This window comes from Abrus precatorius, unplaced genomic scaffold, assembly GCF_003935025.1.
Source record: "Abrus precatorius isolate BTA unplaced genomic scaffold, Abrus_2018 Scaffold6, whole genome shotgun sequence".
In the NCBI taxonomy this organism is placed as follows: domain Eukaryota; kingdom Viridiplantae; phylum Streptophyta; class Magnoliopsida; order Fabales; family Fabaceae; genus Abrus; species Abrus precatorius.
In genome coordinates this window covers 21,374,349-21,400,421 of record NW_020874406.1, presented here as the reverse complement: position 1 = coordinate 21,400,421, position 26,073 = coordinate 21,374,349, and the positions used below count along the sequence as shown (strand labels likewise).

At 29.8% G+C, this 26,073-nt stretch overlaps 3 protein-coding genes and 1 pseudogene across 5 annotated transcripts; 1 reads left to right on the top strand and 3 right to left on the bottom strand.

Moving 5' to 3' along the window:
- Positions 1 to 3,837: 3,837 nt before the first annotated feature.
- LOC113869390 (26S proteasome non-ATPase regulatory subunit 10) lies at positions 3,838 to 7,313 on the bottom strand. Its single transcript, XM_027505695.1, has 5 exons — positions 7,031 to 7,313; positions 6,756 to 6,888; positions 6,011 to 6,135; positions 5,740 to 5,886; positions 3,838 to 4,418 (listed from the first exon to the last, which is right to left on the bottom strand). Exons 1-5 carry the CDS (start codon positions 7,220 to 7,222, stop codon positions 4,287 to 4,289), a joined length of 729 nt encoding a protein of 242 aa, XP_027361496.1. The 5' UTR covers positions 7,223 to 7,313; the 3' UTR covers positions 3,838 to 4,286.
- A 3,574-nt stretch (positions 7,314 to 10,887) lies between these two features.
- LOC113869327 lies at positions 10,888 to 13,591 on the top strand. Of its 2 annotated transcripts, none has more exons than XM_027505599.1 (2): positions 10,888 to 11,132; positions 12,252 to 13,591. In XM_027505599.1, exon 2 carries the CDS (start codon positions 12,406 to 12,408, stop codon positions 13,195 to 13,197), a length of 792 nt encoding a protein of 263 aa, XP_027361400.1. In that variant the 5' UTR covers positions 10,888 to 11,132; positions 12,252 to 12,405; the 3' UTR covers positions 13,198 to 13,591. The 2 variants fall into 2 exon arrangements, with proteins under 2 accessions (XP_027361400.1, XP_027361401.1); XM_027505600.1 differs by having other exon boundaries at positions 10,894 to 11,132; positions 12,289 to 13,587.
- A 713-nt stretch (positions 13,592 to 14,304) lies between these two features.
- LOC113869705 (remorin-like) lies at positions 14,305 to 17,426 on the bottom strand. Of its 2 annotated transcripts, XM_027506159.1 has the most exons (7): positions 17,160 to 17,312; positions 16,739 to 16,830; positions 16,249 to 16,494; positions 15,883 to 16,156; positions 15,679 to 15,760; positions 15,497 to 15,500; positions 14,486 to 14,839 (listed from the first exon to the last, which is right to left on the bottom strand). In XM_027506159.1, exons 1-7 carry the CDS (start codon positions 17,183 to 17,185, stop codon positions 14,640 to 14,642), a joined length of 924 nt encoding a protein of 307 aa, XP_027361960.1. In that variant the 5' UTR covers positions 17,186 to 17,312; the 3' UTR covers positions 14,486 to 14,639. The 2 variants fall into 2 exon arrangements, with proteins under 2 accessions (XP_027361961.1, XP_027361960.1); XM_027506160.1 differs by lacking the exon at positions 15,497 to 15,500 and having other exon boundaries at positions 14,305 to 14,831; positions 17,160 to 17,426.
- A 2,997-nt stretch (positions 17,427 to 20,423) lies between these two features.
- Positions 20,424 to 23,883, bottom strand: LOC113870382 (annotated as a pseudogene).
- Between the last annotated feature and the right edge of the window lie 2,190 nt (positions 23,884 to 26,073).

The window sequence follows — 26,073 nt, the reverse complement described above, 5'->3', positions numbered from 1 at the left end:
TGTAATATATATATATATATATATATATATTATGGTATATTGAATTTATTTTTTATAATTTTTTTATAAATTTTTAATTTAGAATAGAATAATTTTTATTTATTATAAATAAAAAATTATAACATAATATATTAATTAGTTTAATTTTAATTATGTTTTATCATTATCAAAGATTTAACATTTTTAGTTTGTTCAAATATAATAAATATAATAATTTATTAAATAAATTTATTATTTAAATATATATCTAAATATTACTAATTAAAATTTTTTATGTATTATATTTTAATTTTTTTTAAAAATATTATAAAATTTACTTATTTTATTTTATAAATTTATTGCATTTTTTAATGATAGTTGAGGTTCGGTAGCCATTCCTAGCTTTCACATACCTTGCACGTGATAATATTTTTTTCAACTACTTCGTACGGTATCTGTATATTTAAATAGACATTTTAGACAGTGCACGTGATAATGATTATTTTCAACTACTTCGTACGGAATCTGTAAATATAAATAGACATTTTATACATCAGTTCTGGTTTTTCTTTGTAGTGTACGAGTCTTTTTCTTTTATCTTTCTTCATGTTATAAAAGAAACTGTAAAAAGTAGGTATATATATGTTCTCTTGAAAAATTTGCTAATTAATGAGTTTCAGATAAGAGAAGAGAAACGTTGAATCTAAGAACAATAATAGCCGGAGATTCTGTTCTCCAATGAATTTGATCCACTCCATTATATTTTTTGTCATTTACTACTCTGTCAACAAAAGAAAATAGATAACTAGCTGACAAGATAATTATTTTCAAACACCAGCTCTTTTTTTATGTATGATTTTTTTTTTAAATTCAAAAAATATAACTTTTTATAAAATTACATAAATATAATATTTTTACGAAATTTAGCTAAAAATACGATAACTTTTGGACTTTTTTCTTAAATAATATATTTTTAAAAACTATTTTTTAAAATAGAATTATACTTTTTTTAGTGTCAATAGTTATATATTATTATTATTATTTAAATAAATTATCGTCCCAAAATAATTAATACTACTTAAAAATTAACACATGTCATAATTTAACGTGTATCAGATAAAACGAAGCGATAATAAATTTTTATTATTATTTTAATAAATTATCATTTTAGAATAATTGATGCTACTATCGACTATTTTTAAAGCTCATTTTTTTTAATTTATGATTTTCTTTTTAAAATTCAACATATAAAATTGATATTATTATCTCTAAATTATTGCACTTACCTAAAAAAAAAAAATACTATTATCAAATTTTGAATTATATATTTCTATAATTTTTAAAAAATTATATATATATATATATATATATATATATAATAAAAAATGATCTTCTTATTTAATAACTCTTATATCCAATCTAAACTTTTTATTTAACTTAAATCTAATAGTCAGTGAAGTAATAAATCATAATTTGTTATATTTAAGTTAAATGAAATACTGAAATTAGGTGTAAAATTTTTTAAACTTACACCAGTATAAGAAGATCTTGCTTCATATATAATTTATAAAATATATATATAAAAAAATAATCCTTAGAACATGACTGAGTTATTTAGTTGAGTGCTTCAAATTTTATTTCCAAATAGAAAATATTATTTAATATCTTCTTTTGTATTGAAAAATTTTATTAATATATTCTTACCATAATTTTTAATAAATTATAAAAACAGTATATTTGTGAATTTCTTCACCAAGTAATGTACTAGAACTTATGTAATTATACAACACTAATTATTTTTAAAAATAGACTAGACTAGGCTAGACTAGACTTTTTATAAATAAGTATGACTTATTTAATAATTTTAAAGTTTAAATTTAGCCTATTACATGTTATAGACTTTTTATTAAGTCTAGTTAGACTTTTTTAAAAGTATAATTTAGCTTATTAACCTTTTTAATAACTTATTTTATATTAAGACTTATTAAACTTATAAATTAATAATGATTGATTATCTATAGGAGTAAGAGTAATAAAAATAGATAAAATTATTTTATTATTAGAGAAGACATTTTGTTAACCTAAAAATTAAAAAAATAAAAAAATAATAAAAATTAGTTATATATAATATTAACAAATATGCAAAGATAATAGGAGATAAGAAAAACTAGCGATAAACCTAAGAAAGCGCAATGTAAATAAGTGTTATATGACTTACACTCTCTTTCTCTTCCTTCATCATACATGGCATGGCAAAATACACAATCCTATTTCCACGACTACCATCCCTTCAGGATCGAATCCTGGAATGCAGGAAACTGGACCTTCAGTTTCATTTACAAATTCAAAAGAGATCATCACTAGTTTTCGTGTTAACTAGACTGGATCCAGATCCCTTCTCTTCGTGGCCAACAAGCTTGGTGGAGATGGTTTTAGACGAAATCTCTAACAAAGAGGTCATCACTTTTGAGAGCCTCAAGAGAAACGCTTCTTTGTTGGGCTATCTCGGCTCTATGCTAAGCCTTGATCTTGATGGCGATGGGGCGCTAAACTCATGGAGGGATCCAAGTTCTGGTTAGTTGAAATTCTTCAACAATGCTCAACTCTCCTCTCATAAGCGTAAAATTCGCATATGTCAATAAATTTAAATAAAAATCAATTAAACGGTCCAATTCTCGCCACAGAAGAAGAAAATCCGAGGAATCCGTAGTGAGTGTAAGTCACTTTTCTGGTCAATTTTGAAATGTCTCAAGACTCAAGCAACGAGCCAGTTAAATATTTGGTTTTGCCACTTCCCAAGAAAAATCAACTTTTGTCCACACATGAAAACATCCCTGTTTCTATGAAGGATAGAACGGAATTGGAGGCGTCGTTGTTTGGCTGTTTATATTATGCTTAGTTGTGGTGTGGGTGATTGGAAAGAAGCATGGGAAGAGTTGGGCTGTGGAACGAGGAGCAAGGGTGGGGACATGGCAGCAAAAATCTCAAAGAAAATCGACGCCCTTGAAACCTCCTTTCCGAGTATATTACCCCTTGACTAGTGTTCCCTCCACAAAGGGTATCCAAAAATAAACTTTATATTCAATTTTCGAACAAACAATACAGATTCAAGAATTAATAACTATTATCAGACATGGAATGATGGTTAGAAGAGTTACCAGCTACAAAGATGCCTTTTAGTTGAAAAACTGGAGGGCTGGTCAGTTTTAAAAAAATTCTTTTTTTTTTCATTTTTAATTATAAAACTATAACTTGTTTTCAATTTGATTTCTATTTTTAAGTATATGTATAAGAAATATTTTTTATTTCATTTTCATGATTTTCTGTACAAATCTTTAAATTTAAGAAACATAATAAAATGAAGTGACAACTTTGTAATTAAAAGTGAAAAAAATGAAGACAAAATAAATTTTAAATTTCAGAGAACACTTTCTATTTTCTCTTTTAATCACAAAAATATCACATTATTCTCATTTTGTTTCCTATATTCAAATATTTGTATAGAAAATAGTGAAAAACAACTTTTTCTATTTTTACTGTTTACTGCATAAATATTAGAAAACTAGAAACAAAATTAAAATAATGTGATATTTTCGTTATTAAAAATTAAAGCTAGAAAATATTTTCTGCATCCAAATGGCCCGTAGTCTTTCTTCTCACTCTCCAAACAATAAAGAAAAGATGAAATTCACGTGTTCTTTCTTTACTTTTTCACTCAAACCAAAGGATAGCACACTAACCTACATTTTCTCGTCTCTCTATTTTCTTTCATCTCATTTTCCAAAGTGTGTTTTAAGACATTCATATAATAGGAATGAGGACACAAAAATGAAGTTAAAAAAGGAGATATAATATATAAAAATAGAACACATTTGATATATCAACTAAGAGCAAAGAAGTTGGGAAGGAAAAGAAATAAAGAAACAAACATTAGAAAAATACCAATCATGGATAGAACAGTAACAAAAGAGCAGGGACCTGTAAACTATGGACAAGAACAGACACACACAGTGCAAAAGTGTGTTGTGATGCGAGAAATGAGAATAAAGACCAAAAAGTAGAACGGAGAGATGTGTAAACAATTTGGTTATCAAGGCAGGTCTATCAATGAGTTGGAAAGCAGAGCGCTTTTTTTTAGAAACTCGTGTTTATAAACAGTATGAAAACTTCTTCCCTTCAGTTTCTGAAGATTATATAAATGAAAATTTTCATCCACAGAAAACAAGTCTTCAGCAAAACAAACTCTCTTTACTGCAACATGCTCTCTTAGGCCTCACTGACAATTTTCTCATTTTCTTGTAGTTGTATCACTCAAGCATGGTCTTGGCAGCATCAATTAATATTGGTCTAAATTCATCTGTAGCTCGACCCAGCACTGTGTACCCTTCCTTGTCCTCCACATCCACATTCGCTCCATGTCGTATCAGAAGGAGGGCTGCCTGTAAACCGAACGTAGGAAAGAGAATTATAATATACGATGCTCCACAATTACGAGACACCAATAACAAAACTGTCAAAACATATTCTTCATTATTGAAATCAATCTACTTCTATATATACAAATTACAAAATTACAGAGGAAACAACATGGTCCAATGCCATAGCACTCGATTGGTGATGCTTTAACATCCCTGGAACAACACTTCCATGTGTGTGTTGTGCGGAGTCCATTTTAAATTCAATTTTGCTTATCTAGCAGTTGACCACTTCAGCACCCAAATTGCAGCACCATGATGATGGAAATTTTTAGAAATGTAAAATTTGGAGCTGCACCTCATAAGTTGAGGTGAGATTTTCTCAGAGGGGGAAGGATGCACTAGGAGAGATTTTCTTTTCAATGGTAGTATAGCAAATTATTTGATATCTTGTGAAAATGCATGCTATTGCAGCTAACCAGCTTTTGTATTTTATACAAGCTTAAATATCATTCTAGGAATATCAATTGTTCTTTAAGGTAAAATGAGATTGACACTAGGGCACTTATCAGCAATTTATTATAACATAATGAGCATTATAAGTGACTAAGGTGTGAGAAGAAATATGAGTACACCTTTTTTTTAATATAATTACCAAAAATGGTTCACTTTTAAGATTATTTCCACTCTAGGCACAATGCATTCATTTGTTTATAAATAAAAATCCAAACACTCTTACCATTATCTTTTTAAATTTTAAAAAGGAATCAAGGAGAGTAGGAGACAGTAAAACGAATAAGAACCCACATCAGAATTTAGTAAAGAACAATTACTATTGCACAGCTCGTGACTGGCATTGAATGCTTCGCTGTTGTTAATCAGGTATTACAACTTACAAGCAAGGTCCTAGCACAGTTTTAATCTGAGATGAATATTAAGAAATAATTGTTAAAAAAAATCAAATTCAGAGAAAAATACCAGTATGAAAGATAAATATAGAATTTTTCTTGAAAAATTCACATGTAAAGAAACTTATGAAGCCATTGGATCATAGAAAAATAACAAATGAACCAAGAAATTAAGCCCACTTATTTAATACCCATGGAGATTCGAATTTTGCAAACAAATTCATTAATCATTATGGTGAAGTTGTCAAAATTGAAAAACAAAACAGAGCATCTACAAAATCATTAGCAGAGCATCTACAAAAATCATTAGCAGAGCATTTACCAAAAATATGCACAGATTTCTGAGAAATATTGTATAGACAGATACAATATGGTTACAAATACTTTCAGTTTACTGTTATACAGTATAAAGACATGCATGCATAGAATAAGTATACCTCTTTGTTATGGCAAATCACAGCATCCATTAGAGGAGTTTGACCAGCTCTATCGACAGCATCAACCTCGGCTCCTTCTTCAATCAAAAGTTCACACAGCTCAGAGTTCCCGGTGCTAGCTGCTCGATGTAATGGGGTACAACCAACCTGACCATAGTACAAGACATACACTAAATTATTATAACTGTGATATTTAACAATGTGATTATTGAAAAAGGGTGATACATTGAAACTGTAGTGCCACAAACATCAAATGTTTCCATGCCACGACCTTGTCCTTTATATTAATTTTGGCATCATGGGAGATGAGTATTTCAGCAATCTTCAACCAACCTTTGCTGGCTGCATAGTGTAAAGCAGTGCGACCCCCATCGTTTTTCAGATTAACATCAGCTCCTACCAAACATGAAGAACAAGAACATTTAAGATAATTGATGAATCTCTCTGCATTGCAGACAAATATAGTCACGAAGTTATAGGTCATTGGTATTACATTTTATTACCAGACTTTTGAACCTTAAGAACTATTCCGCAAATTAAAACAACACTGAACAGCCTACGCAATCAATCAATAGATATGTGAAATGCAAAATAGCCGAAACTTTACCACCTTTTTCATTCACGTGCTACATCAATACAAAATCTTTGCAACTATATGTCCAAAAAAGAGTATATAAAATGGGGAAAAGGGAAAAAAATATGGAGATAGAGAAAGGTACTTCTCAACTCTATCTAAATATAATAAGCAATAGAAATCAGCATTACACCACACCCCCATGAAGTAAGAGTTTCTCATTATAAATTAAAATTATAGTTTTAGAAAAAAGATATCAGTCCATATGTATAATTTAATCTCCTTCTTAATATTAAGCACTACACTTAATTTCAAATGAATCAAACACATCAGTCTCAGGAAGCATACAATAGACTTATCCACCTAGCTTACAACAATTCAATCAATTTCTAAAAAACAATTAAGTAATAAACAATCGGTAAAGGTTAATAAAAGCATTGACCTTTGGTCAACAAAGTCTCCACTATCTCCAAATTCCCAATGCTGGCAGCAGAATGAAGCGGTGCCCACCCTTCTTCATCGGCACAATTTATCACACCAGCTGATGCTTCAGAACATGACAGTATCTTCACCACCTGATACATTCATTCCCATTCACAGTCATGAAAACAACGGTTTTTATAACTGGAAACCCTAATTATGGATTTTGGATAAATGCAAAAAGAACAAATTTTTAGGGGAATAAGAAGACCCAATTGAGAAGGGGGAAATGGAGACCTGGGAGTGACCAGAAGAAGCTGCGACATGAAGAAGAGAACGAGCGTCTTCGTTCCTAAGAGAGAGGGCTTTGGAGAGGGTTTCAGGTGAGAGTGATTCGAAGGTTGAGTAGTCACCTTCTTCAGCTGCTTTGAACAAGTCCTTCTCTTTCATCTCTCGTTGCTTCTCTTTCGTTTCCACTTCCATTTCCATTTCACTTTCTCCTTGAATTTTCCTTCGCTAAAATCAAATAAATAATTTCTCCTTTCTTTTATCAGTAAGAGTTTCTCATTTATCTTACCTTACTTTAGTAGTAATACATAATAATTTTTTATTAAAAATTATGAGAGTAAATATTTATTTATATTTTTAATTAATAATTTTAGATACTGATGAGTGATGACTTCTTATTTTTTTTGCTAAATTACTTAATTTATTTTGATTGCTTAACTTATTTTTAAGTTCTACCACGGGTTTTAAAGTAAAATTAATTTTAATTGAAAATACTTAAATATTAATATTTATTTTACAAAATTAAGTAACACTAAATTAAATAAACATTATTATAGAGTAATTTAACATGCATCCAAAGATTGCATGCTTAATTAGTAAAAAAAATAAAATAAAAATAAAATTTTATGGTTAGGTGATGACATAAAATGGTTTTCCAGTCCCACTTATATTTTTTATATTTTAATTTTTTTTAGTTATTTCTTGATTTTGTAAAATGACATTTAAGTTAAGTTTTTACAAAGAAATTAAAAAAATAAAATAAAATGCCTATCTCATATAATCTCAAAGACTCACTTCGAGATTTACACATTCTACGTTTCCGAAGAGCTAAAACCTCAAACATGGAGTTTCCGTTAGTTTCCAACATGGGACTAATGAAATTGTGGAAATGGCTGCAGCCACTTGTACTTCACAATGATGCTATTCTTACACTTCAATATCTAAACTTTTCCTCCACAACTCCCTTTGATTGAAAAACATAAGAGAAAAATTCCACTTATTTCTCTTCTAATTTGTTTTTCTCCGATAAAAGGGAGGTGTAGAGAATAAGTATAGAGAATGAAATGTAAAAGTAACAACATTGATAGATATTGTTTGATTGGAAATTTCTGCTTGAAAGGGACTACAAGGGCAACCTGAAACATTTCCTGAAATCTGAAAACAATATAACAGAAAGGTGGTGATAAAAAGATGACAACTAGAGATATAAGGGTTCATTTTTTTCATGTCAACAGAGGTTGGCTCAAAGGGGTGACCTGAGAACACAAAGTAAATTCATATTATACAGAGATACTAGATACCAATACATGATATATAGCTGTCCAAACCAATCCACCTTGTGCTCTCAGATTCACTCCTCTGAGGTAAACCGTTTGCTATATGGGTTCAAATGGAATCCCATTTCAATGAATAAAACAACATTAGCTTTCTGGGTTCATGATGTTCTTTTATATATGTAAAATGATTGGTGGCATAAGACATCATGTCCTATCACGGATTCACTATGTTGCCATTTAGAACACAGCACCATGATTTTATGAGAGAATATATCTAAAAGTAAAAATAATTATAATTTAAACATAAAACATAAAAGTAGAATTTTTTTTTTTATAATTAAAAAAATAATTTTTTTATAAAAATTTCGAGAGAATATATTTTATGAATATGTTTTAGGTGATACATGATCACCTTAATGTCCTGTGGCTGAAACTGGCACACTATGTTGTCATTCTATCGACAGAACGAGCGAGACGTTCTCATCTTTGGTACATTATTGACATTTGTGGTTTAACTTTTCCTTCAGAACAAACACAAACACTGATGATGTTGTCATCTCAAATGGCAGTTCGTAATTTCAAAGTCAAGATCAAAATACACCCAAAACAAACACTTCGGATTAGGATTTTTTTTTTTTTACAAAGACTAAGCCCAACTCCCAAAATCAAATGAACTCATTGCAAACAAAACAACTTACGAGCTTCAATAGCAATCCAACAAATATAAAAGGCAGGCAAATTGTCGATGGGGTTAGTCATTGTTAATGAAATAGTGAATGAGTCATAAGAAGGAGAAGGAATTGTGTCTTATTAATGGTAGATTTTCAAAAGACATGTAATGGAATGAGTTGGAAATATTTAGACCTCGTGATGGCTAAAGGGTTTGATAGCATTTGGTTGTGGTTTAACGAATGTTTGACATTAATTTGCTCGATCAAGTATCAGTTTTGATGAATGATAACAATTCAATGTTGTGAGAGGCTTAGGATAGGATGACCCATTGTCATCTTTCCATTTTTGTTCTGTAGCTGAAGGTTTGAGCAAATTGATGAGCATTGTCAGTGAAGTTTTTTTTCTTAGAATTTTAAATGCAAATTGAGGAGACAATGGAATACCACCTGCAATATGCAGTGTTGTTAGGGGAAGCTAATGGAAGAAATAAAATAAAATATTAAGGTCATTGGAGCAATATTAATGCAGCTGTTAGAATTAGCCTCAGATTTGAAAGCAAATTTCGACAAAAGCCAATTGATTGGCTTGAACCTGAAGAGTTATACAATTCTAACAGCAGGAAATTTTCTTTTGAAAGAGGTGAAGCATAATATGGTTGAAGGAATGGAAACTAGTATATAACATAGCCTGTAACAAGAAAATAATAATAGGAGATTCTGGTGTTTGAAGGAATGAAAAATGGAATTGGAGGAGGGGATATTTCCGATGGAAACTAGAAGTCACTATATATATAATAAATTGAAAGTGAAAGATCAGGATTTTTCAATTTAGAATCCCTAAGAATGCTAATCTGATTAGAAGAGGAGTAATTTAATATGAGGAGAGGTTAGATTTACAAAATGTTGTGGCTTGGAATTTGAATGCATTTAGTTCAACAAAATAATTACCATTAAGCTGATGATGATAAATGATAAAATCACCAAATCATTGACCATGAGTGTCATAAACAGATTGTATTATGATTTACTTATTTGTATTGTCTTCTGCTTATTTGTTTTTACAACTGCATGTATGTATAGTAATACATTTTTTAATGTACTTTTCACTATTATTTAAAATTTATTAAAATTAAAAAAGTATAAGAGAAATATTAATTTAAGATTATGAATTATTTTTATAATTTTTAATTAATAATAAAAAATATATTATAATATGATTCAGCTCCTTGCATAGTATTATTTATTTTTTCAAAATTTCACCAAAAATACGCTTGAAGTCCGTTCGAGTCGTTAGAATCATTTTACTTTATAAGACATATAATAATATTTTAACAAAATAAAAAAAATGATTTCAAAAATTCTACTGCAGAAACAAATAAACACTCACTTTGATTCAATTGTTTTAAAAAATAAGTATTGTTTTATTTGTGAAAATATTTTCTTATAAATAACTACAAAATATAATCTTATCAGTTATCTTTGTGTATTTTTTTTTACTTAAAAAATGATACATTAAATAGAAAAAAATTATTTCTATGTATATTTTCAAAAAAATTAATTTATATATATTAATAGTATAAATAAATTTTTATATTGTTACTTAATTCTAAATGTAGTTATATTAAATATTTTAAAAAAACTTTTACTTTAGTAGTCTTTCTAACTTGAACAAAATTATTTCAAATGAAAGATACTTGTTAGAAAAAAAAGAATTATTATATCAATAATTTTTTTTATATAATAATTAATATACAAATTATATTTATAACATATTACCGATGGTTGATAAATTAAACTATTTTTACAAGTAAAAAAAAATAAAAGTTAGGTAATAATTTTATAATTATTCATAAAAACAAAAGTTTTCATTAAAAAGAAATCCCAAAGTATTTATTTAATATTTCCATTAGAATAAAGCGAGGATAACGCAGAATTGACCGGCGCTGGTCCCTGGAATTCTGTTCCTTGTTCGAGAGAGAGAGAGAGAGAGAGAGAGAGAGAGAGAGAGAGAGAGAGAGAGAGAGAGAGAGAGAGAGAGAGCCCAATCTTCCTCTGTCGATCTCTACTCTTTCCTCTCCACTTTTCCAGATTCGTTCTTTCATCGCGAAATCCCAAAGCAAAACGCATTCCATTGCTTCTCCAATCTTACACTTCATGTTAACGGTGAGATTTTCCCTCGCAATTTGTTCATTTACCTTTACAATCTGGATTTCAGGTTCTACAACTAGTTTTTTTTTTTTAATTTCCTTATGTGGTTAACTTTGGTGGAAGAAGAAAACGAAGATAGCTTGAGTTAGGTTTTGTTAATCGAAATATAACTTCATTTTGTGATCTCGAGAAATTTTTTTGATCGATCGTTATGATTGGGATTGAAGTATGTTGAGAACGTTTTAGAGATGGAATTGCTGTTTGTTGAGTTAAAAGCTGTTGATCAATCATTGTTGATTGGACATAGTCACCTAGGCAACACAACACTTGGGGTACTAGTTAAGAAATTAAAAGTGGAAAGTTTTTATTAGAAATCACGTTGAACTGCATTGAAAATCATGAAAATCACGAGCAGAGGTGCGTTGATAATATATTCAGACAAAAACTTTCTACTTTTGATTCCTTAACCTGTGCCCTGAGTTAGCATTTGCCTTTCAGTTTTTGATATTTGCATATGGTTAAATGCTAGGATTCACTGTATAAGCTCTGTTTTCATCAAGCCAAAATTGCTTTTCTGATACATTCCATATCTAATTGTCAGATTTTTTAGTATTTGTTTTATTCTTTGCCTTTTTTTTTGTGGAGTTGCATGTGGCACTATGATATGGTACTTTTTGGTGGTTGAAACTTGACAATTTCTGATTAACCCTTTGTCTGGTTTGTAAAAATTCAGAATAAATTTAATCATGTTGTCTTACAGATTATGCTTTTTAGAAATGGCAGATACAGTACTGTTAACAACTGCATCAGCATCCCCCCGCCCCCCATTACGTATTTCTTGCTAATAATCCCTTCATAGCTTGAGCTTGTTGAAGTTTGTGGCCATTCAATTTTGACACAGAAACTTGTGGTTCTATTAATTTGGGTCTACTTGTCTTGGATGTCAAACGATGCTTGATAGATTAGTTTTGTTATATGTGCTGTTAAAAAGTTAGTATATACAGTGATACACTGATAGATGGAAGTTATGTTAGTTTTTCTTTCTGCATTGTATCTTAAGATGGCATGCATTGTATTTCCTCTGACAGTCATAGTCAAACTAAAGGTTTTTTTTTTTTCCCCCCTCTTTTGTAGATTATAATTGTGATCAAAGGGGCTTTTATGTCTACAGGGTACTAGTAACTGCTGAGGCTCAGATTCATGGGAAGTGATTCTTTTTATGGACAATGGAGTATATACTGATATTTCAATGATTGCTGCCTTTGCATTGTAAAGCTGTTCATCTTTCATGATGTGGAGTTTTGCATCAAATGCCCTTACAAGCATTGGAATGAAAAGAAGCTCCAAAGAGCTAACAAGTCAAACTGGTACAGAATGCTCGGATGATGAGGTCTGCTCTAATGCTAGCAGAGATGAAGTGCTGGAATGCCCGATATGTTGGGAATCTTTCAACATAGTTGAGAATATACCATATGTCTTATGGTGTGGTCACACCCTCTGCAAAAATTGTGTCCTGGGACTTCAGTGGGCTGTGGTGAAATTTCCTACTCAACAAATCAAGATCCCGCCCTTCATTTCTTGTCCATGGTGCCACCTCTTATCATTCCGGTTTATTTACAAAGGAAATCTTAAATATCCTTGCAAGAACTTCTTCCTTCTTTGGATGGTTGAGAGCCTAAATGGTGATAGGCATAAGCTCATTTCCACTGGTGTGGACAGCCAACCAGTTTGGTCTCCGAAGTGCAACCTTTTGGGAAGTCAACTTACTAATTGTAACATAAGAAGGACCACAATAAGTCATTGTTCTGGACAGTTGGGATCTAACAGTGATGGTGGTGCCCGTGATGGAGAGACACACTACTTTTCCCTTCATAAATCTCTGGATTTCTTCATTCACTTTACATCTAAGTTCCCATTAGTCGTTGTTTTCCTTCTGATTGCCTTTTTTGCAATTCCCTGCAGTGCTGTTATTTTAATCCTTTACTTGCTAGTCACTATTCTTTTTGCTATCCCATCTTTCCTTGTATTGTACTTTACATACCCTACAATCCAGAGGCTGTTAAGAGAAATAACTTCTTAAAACATAGCATTACTATAGCGCAGCCCCTTACATGTCAATCCAACTTCACAAATTCACTGCATATCTTTGGATTGATTTTATACTCTGGTAATTTCTTTGTTATTTTTAGGTTTTCTTATTTTTATGGTTTTATTTCTTTGTAGTTTTTATGCCATTTTCATAACAACTTTAAGTTGAATATCTTGAGAGGAATTTGATTTTTTTTTTTTTTGCTGTTGTAATTTGATTCTTAATTCCTTTTTTTTTTTCTTACTGAAATGGGTGATTAAACATTGTACAAAGAATGTCCTCATGCTGAAACGTCTATGTATCAAATGACTATGGTTATGTTATTATTTGCTGGAATTTTTTCATGCAATATTATCAGTAGTTGCGGCTTGGTTTGGACCTGAACATAAATGTCGTTTTGGTCTATGTTTTTCCTGTTCATTAACAAAATGGTTTGAAAAATGGCTAGACTCTGCAAAAGAAAGTTTATAAAAACCTTGATTATAGATGATTTTAAGCTAAAACATATCGACCCAGTTAATGACTTGTTTGGCACTGGATTGTCACTTGTCGGGATAGCTGATCGTATATTCTGGTTCGGTCGCCCTGACCTTTCTATAATTTTTCTTTGAGCCCGCGTTGGAGAGGTGTGATGATGTAGGTATTTATAATCTTCCGTTGACCGCGCAGAGTGACAGAAGCGATGATTAATTGCAGCTCCTACTTTATTTTTGCATAAACATGGTCGATGTTGTAGCAATTTTGGTATCCCATCCATGCTTCTTTTCTGTATTTTCTTGAATTCGAAACATTTCTTTTTCCGTTGTAATGATGTTAAATAGTACACACTAACTAATGCACCTTCAGATAGAGGTTTGCCGTTGGCGTCTAATGTTTGCGGCTTCTTCACAAGTTAACTTTAAGTGCTAAAGTGAAAATCATGGGGTAAAAAAACTGTTTGGGTTTGCTTGACTAAACTATAGGATAAGAAAAAATATGATACAATAGTTAGATGAGTATCCTATACTACATTTAATACACATTAAGATAATAAAGCAAATAATGTTATATCATCTTATCTAATATTAGAAATTAAAAAAAGAACAAGATATAAAGCAAGACTAAAATAAATCAATTTAGCTTGTCATTCCCAGCGTTTCATAACATGATAAATCATTTTCTTGGTTAGCCTGTCATTTCCTGAAAATAGAGTTGACACTCGTACTGTGGTGGGTAATATTTTTAACCAAAACTAAAATCTAAAGCAAGAAAAGTTGCCACATACAAGAAGTAAGTCACGTATCTGTTTCAGTTTTCAGTTTTTCTTCTTCTAATTGTTGTAGGAAGTTGTCTTGTTTTACTGGAAATGAGGATTAAGCTATAGATATAACTATAAAACATTCTTAGATCTCCTTTTGTTCCCCCAATCCAGTGATGTTACATAGTTGGTGATCTCAGAAGCAGAAGCAAATCCGTGGCAGCTTGCCTGTTGTTCGAATTACGTTTGCCTTCTCTTTAGCTTTTAGCTCTTCATTTTTTCGGCTTTCTTCTGCCTTGGTTCTTGCTCCCACTGCAATTTGATCTATATACTTGTACTTGGTCTGAAAATCATCCCAAGCTTTCAACTTTCTCTGTATAAGATCTCTCTGCAGTTTCAAAATATCGTGATTAGGCAATAGATGTCTGGTCTATATACTTAAATTTATGGCTTAAATTTTTATTCCCTCAAACATTTTTGAGCTGTCCTCATTTTAGTTTTCTTTAAGCCTATTCTTCTACTGTCAGCCATTGTCCAAATTATATTGTTTGGTGATTAGGCGACCACAACTCTGATGCTTTATTTGAGGTCTAATGCAGCAAAATTGGGTCACACTGGTAATTGTTCAATGGAAATTAGAATGTCAATTGTTTTGCACATATCATCATCATCTATTTACACGGTTCTAAACTTAAGTGTTAAGGAATAACCCCATTGATGTTTACCAAGTTAGACCAAAGACTTCATCTGACATTATCTATGGGAGCATTTAACAGTTTAATTTAGATGGCATTTGATTATAGAGACAAACAAATATGGTTAAATAAATAACGTAATAAACAGCAACTTAAAAATAAGGCTAAAAATTTCATTTCTTTTTTGCCTCATATTTTTAGAGCATATCATTTTATAAGCTGTTCGATGAATCACATGCTGATATGCTGGGCTTCTTGGCTCGTGTGGACATTGCAATTACTTTTTAAGTCATATATATTTTGGTATAACAACTCTTCTTATATTGATCACATTTTTCAAGTGTACCTTCTGCGATAGCTCTCTATGGAAAACGCATGCCCGAAGAATGTGATTAGTGTTAGAAGAGTTGTCTCCTATAATTATATATGTACTCTTTCAAGCATGAAATATTCTTTTAAAAATGTATATTGCATGGTAGAATCCTCCAAAACTTAGTAGAGTCTAATTTCAGTTAAGTATGAAGAATGGCAGAGTGAAACCTCTTCTTTTTCTAGCTTGCGTCTAGCATTCATCTTCTTCTTGCTTTCCCATGAATCTATTTTCTCTCTTAACTTGTCGTACCTGACAATTTTTGTTTTCATTAGTATACAAAATGCATGATTCAATTACGGTAGGGTTTATTCAAATTCTGATTGAGAACTGCTTCTTTGGTAGAAGTTCAATGTAACATGGCTTCTAAATACCTTTGTCTGATATTTTCAAGCTCGGTTCTCTCCCATTCATCTGCATTTTTCTGCCTTTCAGTATCTGTTGGTGGAGTTGTTTGTCTTAAAGGGTCATGCTTTGTTGAAGGTGGAGGAGGAATTATTGGTGATGGGATCTCGGGCTTTGTATCGGTGAAAGTTGAAGTCTTTTTCATTGATGGTGCAGGTGTAATGGCCCCTTCTGGCTTCTTTTCATCTGTAACTGAGGACTTTGGCACCTTGCCACCTTGGTCATCCTTAAGTTTAAATGAACCTGAACATGATGCAGACAATGTTCACTATACTTAGGGAAATTTTAAAAGGTAGATATTATTAGTTACTGGAGTTCTCTGTTCGCATCCTTACTTGAGAGTCGCTTGGATGCACTACCAAGTAGGGAAATTGAAGATTTTGTGCCATCCACCTTGCTTTTGGTCTTTGTGAACGAAGCCTCCTTGGTCTTGCTTTCATGTTCAGAGACATCTTGCAAATTAATTGCAAATGCTGCAGCAGCTACTGCAGCAGCATGCTCCATGTCTCTTGAGTCATCATCACGATCCGTTTTCCTTGCAAACTGTTTCTTGAACCAATTCTGGCCTCCCTCTTTCTTCTCTGCTTATTGTCACCATAGTTTGTTAACAAATTGCCTCATCGATAAAATAAGAAGAATAACCCCATTGATGTGTTCCAATATTTGGTGTAGTGGAATATCCATTTTTTTCCATTATATTTTTGTAACTTATCATGGTTGATGGTTTACAACGTATGAAAAGTCTTCATGATGGCACACTTTCTTGCTAATATGCTAACAGAAATACGGATAATAAAGCCCTGAAGGGGATGAGAAAAACTTTACCTTTGAAAGATTGAGTTTTCTGTATTGGTATTTTCTGATCCTTGGTGCCACCAAGACCAGCTTTCTTCTCCTCCGCACCAGTAAATTGCACCCTAACATAATTATGAGCACCTTTAGTTGTGGTTTTACACAATATGTGAAAATATATTTGTTGAATGAAAAACTACTTTATGACGCTATGATTAGCAAAATAAGTGGATTTTAGCTTATGTCAATAAATTTCATGATTAAACTTATGGCATAAGAAATTGTTTAAAAAGTGCTTATTGAATAAGCACTTAAAAATAAGTTATGCACCCAAACAAAAACCTCTTTAATCAGATTTCAGTTGAGCAAGAAATATCACTGGTATAGTGGTATGAAATAGCAAAACACGTTTACTGTCCAAGATGTCTAGGACAAAAAGTTAGAAACAACTAACCTTATTTGATTAAACAAATTCTCCATTTTACTCTACAAATTCTGTTCTCAGGTTTCCCTTCTATGAGTGATGATAATATGGTGGGTGATCCATTGGGTACCTGCAAGTGCTTATTTGAAATAGAAGAAACCTTGGAAAAGATACTTTCCTAGGTTCTTGTGGGCTGTTATTTGGAGTGGGGGCAAGCAAGGTTAAATATACTTTGCATGTTTGGCACTCAAGTACCTTGTTGGGGAAGATAGGTATTCTTTTCTTCTTTGGAGATTTAGCTGTCAGTATCTTATGTGACCCTCTAGATCATATTGTCTAATGCATATTTCAACTATGTCTTCAGCATCTGTGAATAATTGACGGCTAAAAACAAATGAAAAGAGAGAGCATGGATTCCCAGTGGTGACATTTTGTGCTGCACAACACAACCTATATGATAAGATAGGATGCATAGGAAGTCACATTTCAATATGCTAAAGTCCACCTTTGATTGATTCTTTTGGAAAGAATAAGTGAAGACAGTGTTGTGGAACTTCTTCCTTTCTTGAAAAAATATACCTGATTGTTCCCGTGCCTCTCATTTTATAAGGTTTTCATGCCTTAACCATTAAAAAATAAACACACGCTAAATATTTATCCACATTATTGATGAGCTGAATTTTTACTTTTTTTTTTCTTAAGCAGTTTTTTAAATTTTTGTAATATTAATAAAAAATCCACAAAGTAGGTTAAATAAAATTAACTCTTAGGATTTTTTTTATAATTATAAATCTTGTATAAAAAGTCTATATATAATTTTTTATAAATATAATAATTTTATTCAAAAATATCTTATTTCTGAAATAAAAGAAAATGAATAAAATTAAAAATATGATAAACTATTTTATTCTCCTTTTCACAATATTTAATATTTTAATGATAATATTGCATTCGATATTTTTAAAAATAGAAATAGAATAATATTGTTAAATTATAAAATTCTGATAGTGCTAAAATAATATTATACGCTATAAAATGAATAAAAAAAGCAAAAATAATAGTAATATGTTACTATAAGAACCTAAACCTTTTAATAAGGCCAAAAAAGAAAAATATGTATAAGCTCTTTAAAAATAGTCACTCACTCTGCATGAATAAATTAATAGCTTGACAAACATTTTTCCTAAAATAATAGTTGATTTATACATTGTTTTCATAATTTTCTCTTTAATCTTAAAATTTTTAAAATGGTTAACTTATGAGTTGTAGTTAGTTGACTTACACAGTTTATTTAATTTACTCATTAATCTTAAAAATCTTATTTTAGATTTCTGACAATAAGAATATTTAATTTTTTTTTATTAATTGTTTGAGAATAGTAATTGCAAATATTCGTTAATTTTAGGATTAGATGAGAAGTGAAAATGAAAACAATAGTCCCAAGAAGGATGGGAATGGGCTAGGACAGGGTATTAATAATGAACACTAAACAGGAAGAGAGTAAGAAAAATAAAAAGGTAAATAAAATAAGTTGTTAGTCATACAACAACAGGCTTAATGATTTTTTTAATAATTATTTACCAAAATAAAATTAAAAACAAACATATTCTCTATTTAGAGCAAATTTTTGTCACATCAGATTGTGTTTCGTATCTAAGGAAGACGAAATTATTTTTTTATTTTTAATTTGTCTATTTCATCTAAAATAGAGACGAAATCAATAGAACGTGACACGTGTTTCGATACAATAGAGACGAAAAGGTAAAATACAAATTTAAATTTAAAAATACATTTTTGCAAACACACTTAGACCAATCAGGGAAGGGAAGAGAATGGAGAGAAAAATAAATAAAGTGTGTTAGTGGGAAGAGATAGATAAATAAATAAATTGTGCTGTGTGAATGTTGTAAAATTACGAGAAAATATTAAATGAGATTAGTTGTGGAGAAAGAGAAAAATAAATGAACCGTGTTAGTGATAGTGGGAAGAGAGAGAAAAATAAGTGATGGATTATGCTTTGTGAATGATGTAGAGTTACGAGAAAATATTAAATAAGATTGGTTGTGGAGAAAGAGAAAAATAAATGAACTGTGTTAGTGGGAAGAGAGAGAAAAATGAGAAAGAAAAATAAGTGATGAATTGTACTGTGTGAATGATGTAGAGTTAAAAAAAATATTAAATGAGATTAGTTGTAAAGAAAAATAAATGAACCGTGTTAGTGGGAAGAGAGAAAAAATAAGTGATTTTTCTCTCTCTTCTCTTCCCTTCCTTAATTGGTCCAAATGTGTATGTAGAACTGTATTTTTAAATTCAAATTTATATTTTACGTGTATGCAGAACTGTATTTTTAAATTCAAATTTATATTTTACCTTTTCGTCTATTGTATACCGTCTATTGTATACGAAACACGTGACACGTGTCACATTCTAGTTAATTTTGTCTTTATTTTAGACGAAATAGACAGATTAAAAATAAAAAAAATAATTTTATCTCTTTTAAATACGAAACATAGTCATGTTTATTTTTAATTTTATTTTGGTAAATAGTTATTAAAAAAAATTAAAAAAATCATTAAGCCACAACAAAATTTGTTCATTTTAATAAAAAAAAAATATTAATAGATGGACTATTTTGCATACTTAAACTATTAAGGATTATATATATAGAACTAATTTGTCAATAATTAAATTTTAATGTGCTATTTTTTTTTTCTTTTGACCTAATCGATATACACTGTTTAAAAGTTTAAAAACTTAAATCACACATGACTTAAACAATATTATTCAAATTGTTTTTCCATTAACAGTTGAATAATTTTATTTTGTTCACTTTTCATTTTCATTTTGTAAAATCAATAAGTAATTAATATTTTTCATATAAATTTTCTCTTGATAATTAATATTTGTTGGAATAAGATAATAAATAAAATAGAAAGTTAAATAATAATTTTTTTATGAAACTTAAAACATCAATTATTTTTTTAATTACTATGCAAAACCTTAAACGTTAAATAAAAAGAAGAAAAAGGAGAGGGAGTATTACTAATTTGCCCTTTTTTTCCCTCTCTTTGCATCAATTCACCAAAACACAACAGCTGCGTCGTATGGATATATAATTGTTATGGAAATAAACTGAATGTATAAACTTGTAATCCAAAGTCTGTAACATCTTTGAAATTCAAATTGACTATAAACGAAAATAAAATACTAAACAAAAGTGTAAGGTACTGAAAATGTAAAGGCAAAAGGAAAAAAAAAGAAGTTAATGTGTTGTTGACTTGTTGCTGATTAATATTATGGGCATGCTGGCACATTGAAGCTCTTGATATACACAAATACAATAGAATCAGGTTCCATGTTGATTGGAGAAGATGGATCAACCAACTTTGGTTTCATTTCTGGGATTTCTAGTGAATTGGTCAACTCTAATGGAGTTCCATTCAACAGCACCACATCACTTTGAATATTTCCATCTTTTGGTGTCAAATGGTACTCTTCCCTCGTCTCTGTATCCAACCCATTCATTGATACACTTCCTTCAACTGTATCTGGGTACAGATTCATGTCATTGACAAGGGATACATTGAAAGCAGTGGAATTGGACATGTTTATGAGGAGCACCGTGACACCAGGCTGAAGAGAATGAACCAACATTATAAAAAAAATGTCATTGACTGTTAAGATGATATAAAAACTTTGTTTTAATTATGGATTTGTGTAAGTTATTCCATGTGGTAAATAACCTCTCTTAGATGGACTAATTGAATTTTGTTTATAAAAATATTAAATAAAGTGTTGATACAATTTTTAATACAATGTTTAACTTCGTTAGTTCATTTAAGATGAAATTAGAATAACTTAGACAAACCGATTAATTAGTACTGTAAAATGTCATTTTTCAATTAATTGTATATATTTGGTGTTACTTCTATTAATTATCCTCATCATGATATTACTCCTCTATAAGTACTTCATTCTTCTCTAATGATGATTCAACAACTATATTTCTCAAATTCATATTATGGTATTACATGGTACATTTTTCTCTCTATATCATTAAACATGGTTATACATTGAGATTACCAAAAATGAAATTGTTATAACAAACGAGGGTTATGTGCAGTCTCCCACTTAAAGAACCAAATTAAGTTCAAACATAAGATAATTGTTGGGAATGGGGTGTTAATTAGTCTCACAGTAGTGCATGCTTGAGGGGTTAGTCTCACAATAATACACCTGGGATGTTTAGATAACTATTTTTTTAATGTATGATTAAGAATACATGTTAAAAAACCATATAAGATATAAGAAGATTTAATGTATTGACAATATTAAACACTACAATTTTTAATAAAACCTTACTATTATTGTGATTAGAAAAACTGTTTAGGTGAAGATGAATGGACTTACCCCTTTCTTTGAACAATGAGCATATGTACGCAAATATGGAGAGCCTTCATGAGAAACAGAGAGCACATTGCTTCCCATAAGCCGATGCCACAAAAGCGCTCTGATAAAAAGCCATACTTACAAATTAGGAAGAGACTTTTAATCACTTAAACACACGCACGTCTTGCTTTCATGATCAGAAGTCTACAACGTTTACCCTATTTGACTCTTATATGGAATATTAATGTAAAATCATATGATTATATCTGGATCATCTTGCACATTATATTTTAAATAAAGTAGACATTAGTTTTTCTAATGTGTGTAATAAGTGTCTATAAATATTAAGTTTCATTAAAAATTAGAAAATATCACATAAATATTAAATGTTATAATATAAAATTTTACTTGATTCATACATTAAAAAATCTGATTATACTATTTAACACATATGACTCTTACCCATAATAATCTGGGTTAGGAACGAAGGATGTGGTGTTTAGCAAACCATAGTTTCCTCCAATCAGAGCTTGTCTACAATAAACCTTGTGGTTAAAGGTTGATGTCATGCCCAGCTGGTCCAAATACCTATTTATTAACTCAGAATACATTGAAATGTCTAAGGCAATTTGAAGGGAAAAAACATTGCAACAAATAGCTTAATTTATTTGGAGATTAAAGACTGACCAAAATCCATTAACAAAAGTATGTGACACATCTTTGCCACCACTGTTATAGGCTCCACCAGCTTCCCCAACCCATGGTGCTGCCCATGGTGTGAATTCCCTTACAGCTACCGCAATATCTTTGAAAGTTTCAGCAGTTTGGCTCAAGAAAAATGGGTCTTGAACCTTTGTGATAAGATCCTTATCAACACCTACATTTATGAGAATTTCTTAGAAACCAATCACCAAGGAACATACACAAACAAAGCAATAATAACTGTATATAATTGAACCATCCCATAAGGAAAAATCTAAACATACCAGCACCAAGGTTATAAATGTGATGAGTTACTCCATCAACCACACCAAGTCCTACATTCTGTAAGAAGCTATCAAACCATTCCTTTCCATAGAAACCAGCAGGGCCTAGCACCTTTGGCCTTGTAGTGGCATTTGAGTACAATCGATTAACTATACGTCTAAGCTTAGTAATATCTTTAGCATACTGAACACTGTCTACTCTAGCACCTACCCCACCAGAGCATAGCTCATTCCCTGATAAGCATTAGATTAAAACATCATAAACCATAATGCATGAGAGCAAATGAAAAGCGTATGGATATGTAATTCAAAACTTAAATATAAACATTTTTATTTACCTAGTTCATATGAATCTATTTTGTACCCTTTTGAAATAGTGTACTTCATTAGACTTATGGCATTTTCTGGGTTCCAGTTTCCCACCCAATTCAACTTGTCTTTCTCAGAATTTTTCTTTCCCATGAGCGCATTCAACCCAAAAGTGAATTTCACACTGCAGAAGAGAAAGAGTAAAGGGAATGTGAGATTATAGTTGCTAATATAGTTAGCATACATGCATAGTCACATTAAGAAAAAGGATGCTAATACCGAGTTTCGTTGACAAACTCATTTACTTCATCCCATCTCTTTTGGGGAAGGCAACCTTCACTAAAACCAAACAAACCATCATCTTTCTTTGTCATATTGGGGCATGTCTTTTGTTCCCCAAATTGGTAAATAATTTGATCTTGCAGTGAACCTCCCAATCTGATTCTCAAGGGATTGAATGCTGCCAAAATTGTGCAAGGAATTAGATCATCAACACTTTATCACATATAGGATACATAACTCTATCACATTATATATACAACTCCATGGACCATTAAAATGTCACATATTGTAATTTTCCAAATAAGATTTCCTTTGAAAGAGAAAAAGAAAAAAAAAAATCCAAATAGCCCAGAAAGGCTAGTAATTTTTTTTTTCCATGAAAAATTTCTATAGGCTATGATTTGACTCAAGAAAAAGAGAACGTACCCTTGACAGCATTTGATAGAATTTTGTTACCCAAGTCCTGCAACATTAAAAGAAAGTAACATGGGATAGTTATTTTTTGATAAAAATTATTAGAAGAAAACATGCATGATGATTAATGTTACTAAAATACAAATTTGAGATATCAAATGAAAGATAATTACCAAATTGAGGATGCCAGCTTGTCCCCAGGGACATTGGTTGTAATCACATTTATTAGAAGGCCACCAATCTAAAGTTGCACAAATAAAATTTTCGTCTGTGGTAGCAATGTTTGTCATCCCTTTCACTGTAAGGGTAACATCTTCTGCTGAAGCCAGGGAAAATAATAAAAGGAGAATAGAACAAATAGTTACTTTCTCCATTATGAAAAGTGATGGAAAAGAAGCACTAGAAAAACCACACAGAATCTCTGGAATTACGAAGCTTTTGGTCTATGTCAATGAAATTTATAGAGGTAGTACGTGGCAAAAGATAAAGCTTTTCACCTAATTCCTACTTTTGCGTCGTGTTTTAATCTCAGTAACAAATTTTACGTTAAAAGGTTTATCTTTGTTTATCCTAAATCTTTTCGTGATTTATACATTAATATATATATATATATATATATATATATATATATATATTTCTGTTTTTGAAAAATGGCTGGCTAATGGTCAATTTTCACTTTAGATGTATATTTGGAATCATTAAAAGATTGTTTTGATTTCTAAAATAATTTTTAATTTTAGGCAGAAGATTAAGAACTTGATTGATTTATTTTTAATTTTTAATTTTTAAAATTTATATTTTAAAATAATTTTATAAAACTATTTTTAGAAAAAATAAAATTTGTTTGATAATTTAGTTTTAAAACTATATTTAGTTAACCTTTTGTTAATTTTAAAGAGAGAAACATAAAAATAAAAATAAAAACACCCAAATAATAATTCTGTTTTTCAGTTTTAAAAACTGAAAATAAAAAAATAGGTTTTGAAACTTACTTTAACAAATAAGTTTTTCTGTTTTTTTATTTTATAAAAAATTAGACTTAAAAAGAGAAAATGAACCAGCGTTGATTTTCTTTTGCGATCAATTTGTTATAAAAATAGGAAATAAAGGTTAAAATATGTTAGATATAAATTTAATTTGTTTTATGTTGATAATTTTATTTTATTATATAATTAAATTTTTGAATATTGTATGGTTACTTAAAATAGGTAAAATGCTAAAAATAAATCGAATTCAAAGGGTTGACAATTCAATGCAATCTATTGGAAACTATATAAAGCAAACAAGAAAATCAAATAGAACAATTTGAAAAAACAGAAAACTAAAAAAAATTAAAAAAATAATAATTTTAGTAACGATCAAGAGGAGTACGATGAAGATGGAACGTAGCTATTAAGGATAAAACCATAATTTATAACTAATTTAAAAATAAGATTATTTTGATTTTATCAAATACCTCCAAATGATTTGCATGAAATGACATGAAACAAGTTAACGTAAAAATGTGTGTCTTTAATGTGATATTTGGCACATACGTAAATTATAAGACAAAGTGTCTCATCTTCTTTCCAACAACCATAGTATATGCAGAAGCAGATGGTTGCAAGCAGGATGTGATGTGAGGCATCAATTCTAAGTGGAAGAGCCTTCAACAATCTGAAAACTTAGCTTAATAAGGATAATAGAGTAATCTTAATGACATATTATTCTTCAATTTAGGAAAAAGAAATTTCAGAATAATTAATGAAATAGAATAAAATTAGGAATGCTCTTGAAATGAGTGGGAACGAATTTATCTTAATTTTATTTCAACCATAATTTTGATAGAGTGATTTGTTTCAATTTGAATCTAGTTTGGTAGGTATTAATTTTAATATGATTTAAAATTATGTTATAAAATTAAAAAGAAGTATAAAATTAAATTTAAGATATCTTTTATTATGCATATTTTAAAATAAATAATATCAATATTAATGAATTTATATATTATGTAGTTTCGCGCATACATGATTCTGTAGTTTAAATTTACTTTCCTTAAATAAAAAAGTAATTTTTGATTTAGATAAAAAAATTTACTTAAACAAATTTAATAAAAAATATTTTGTTTAAAATAATTTTTTTTACTAACGTTAAAATTACAATTTTTTTTTATCTTTTTAGTTTAAAAAAGTGATTTTTACTTATTTTACTTAAAAAATTAATTTATTTAAGCAAATTTGATCCGTAAAATTATGTTCATGTTAAAATTATAGAAGATATAAATCTCAAAATTAATATAATATTACATCCATAAAATATTTTTTGTTATGTTAAAAAGTCCTTTTAATATAACACATCGGACTAAGTTAGAAGAATTCAAATATAACTTTGAATCTATTTTTAAAGTATAATAATAATAATCAAAATTTCATCAAAATTAACTTTCAATCGAAACATATTAATGAGACAGATCATAAAATATTTAAACAAATAAATTATATTAAATTTCACTATATTTTATCAAATTAAGTAATAAAATATGAAATCACTCTATTTGATTCTCTTCCATTATACCTCCTACCAAT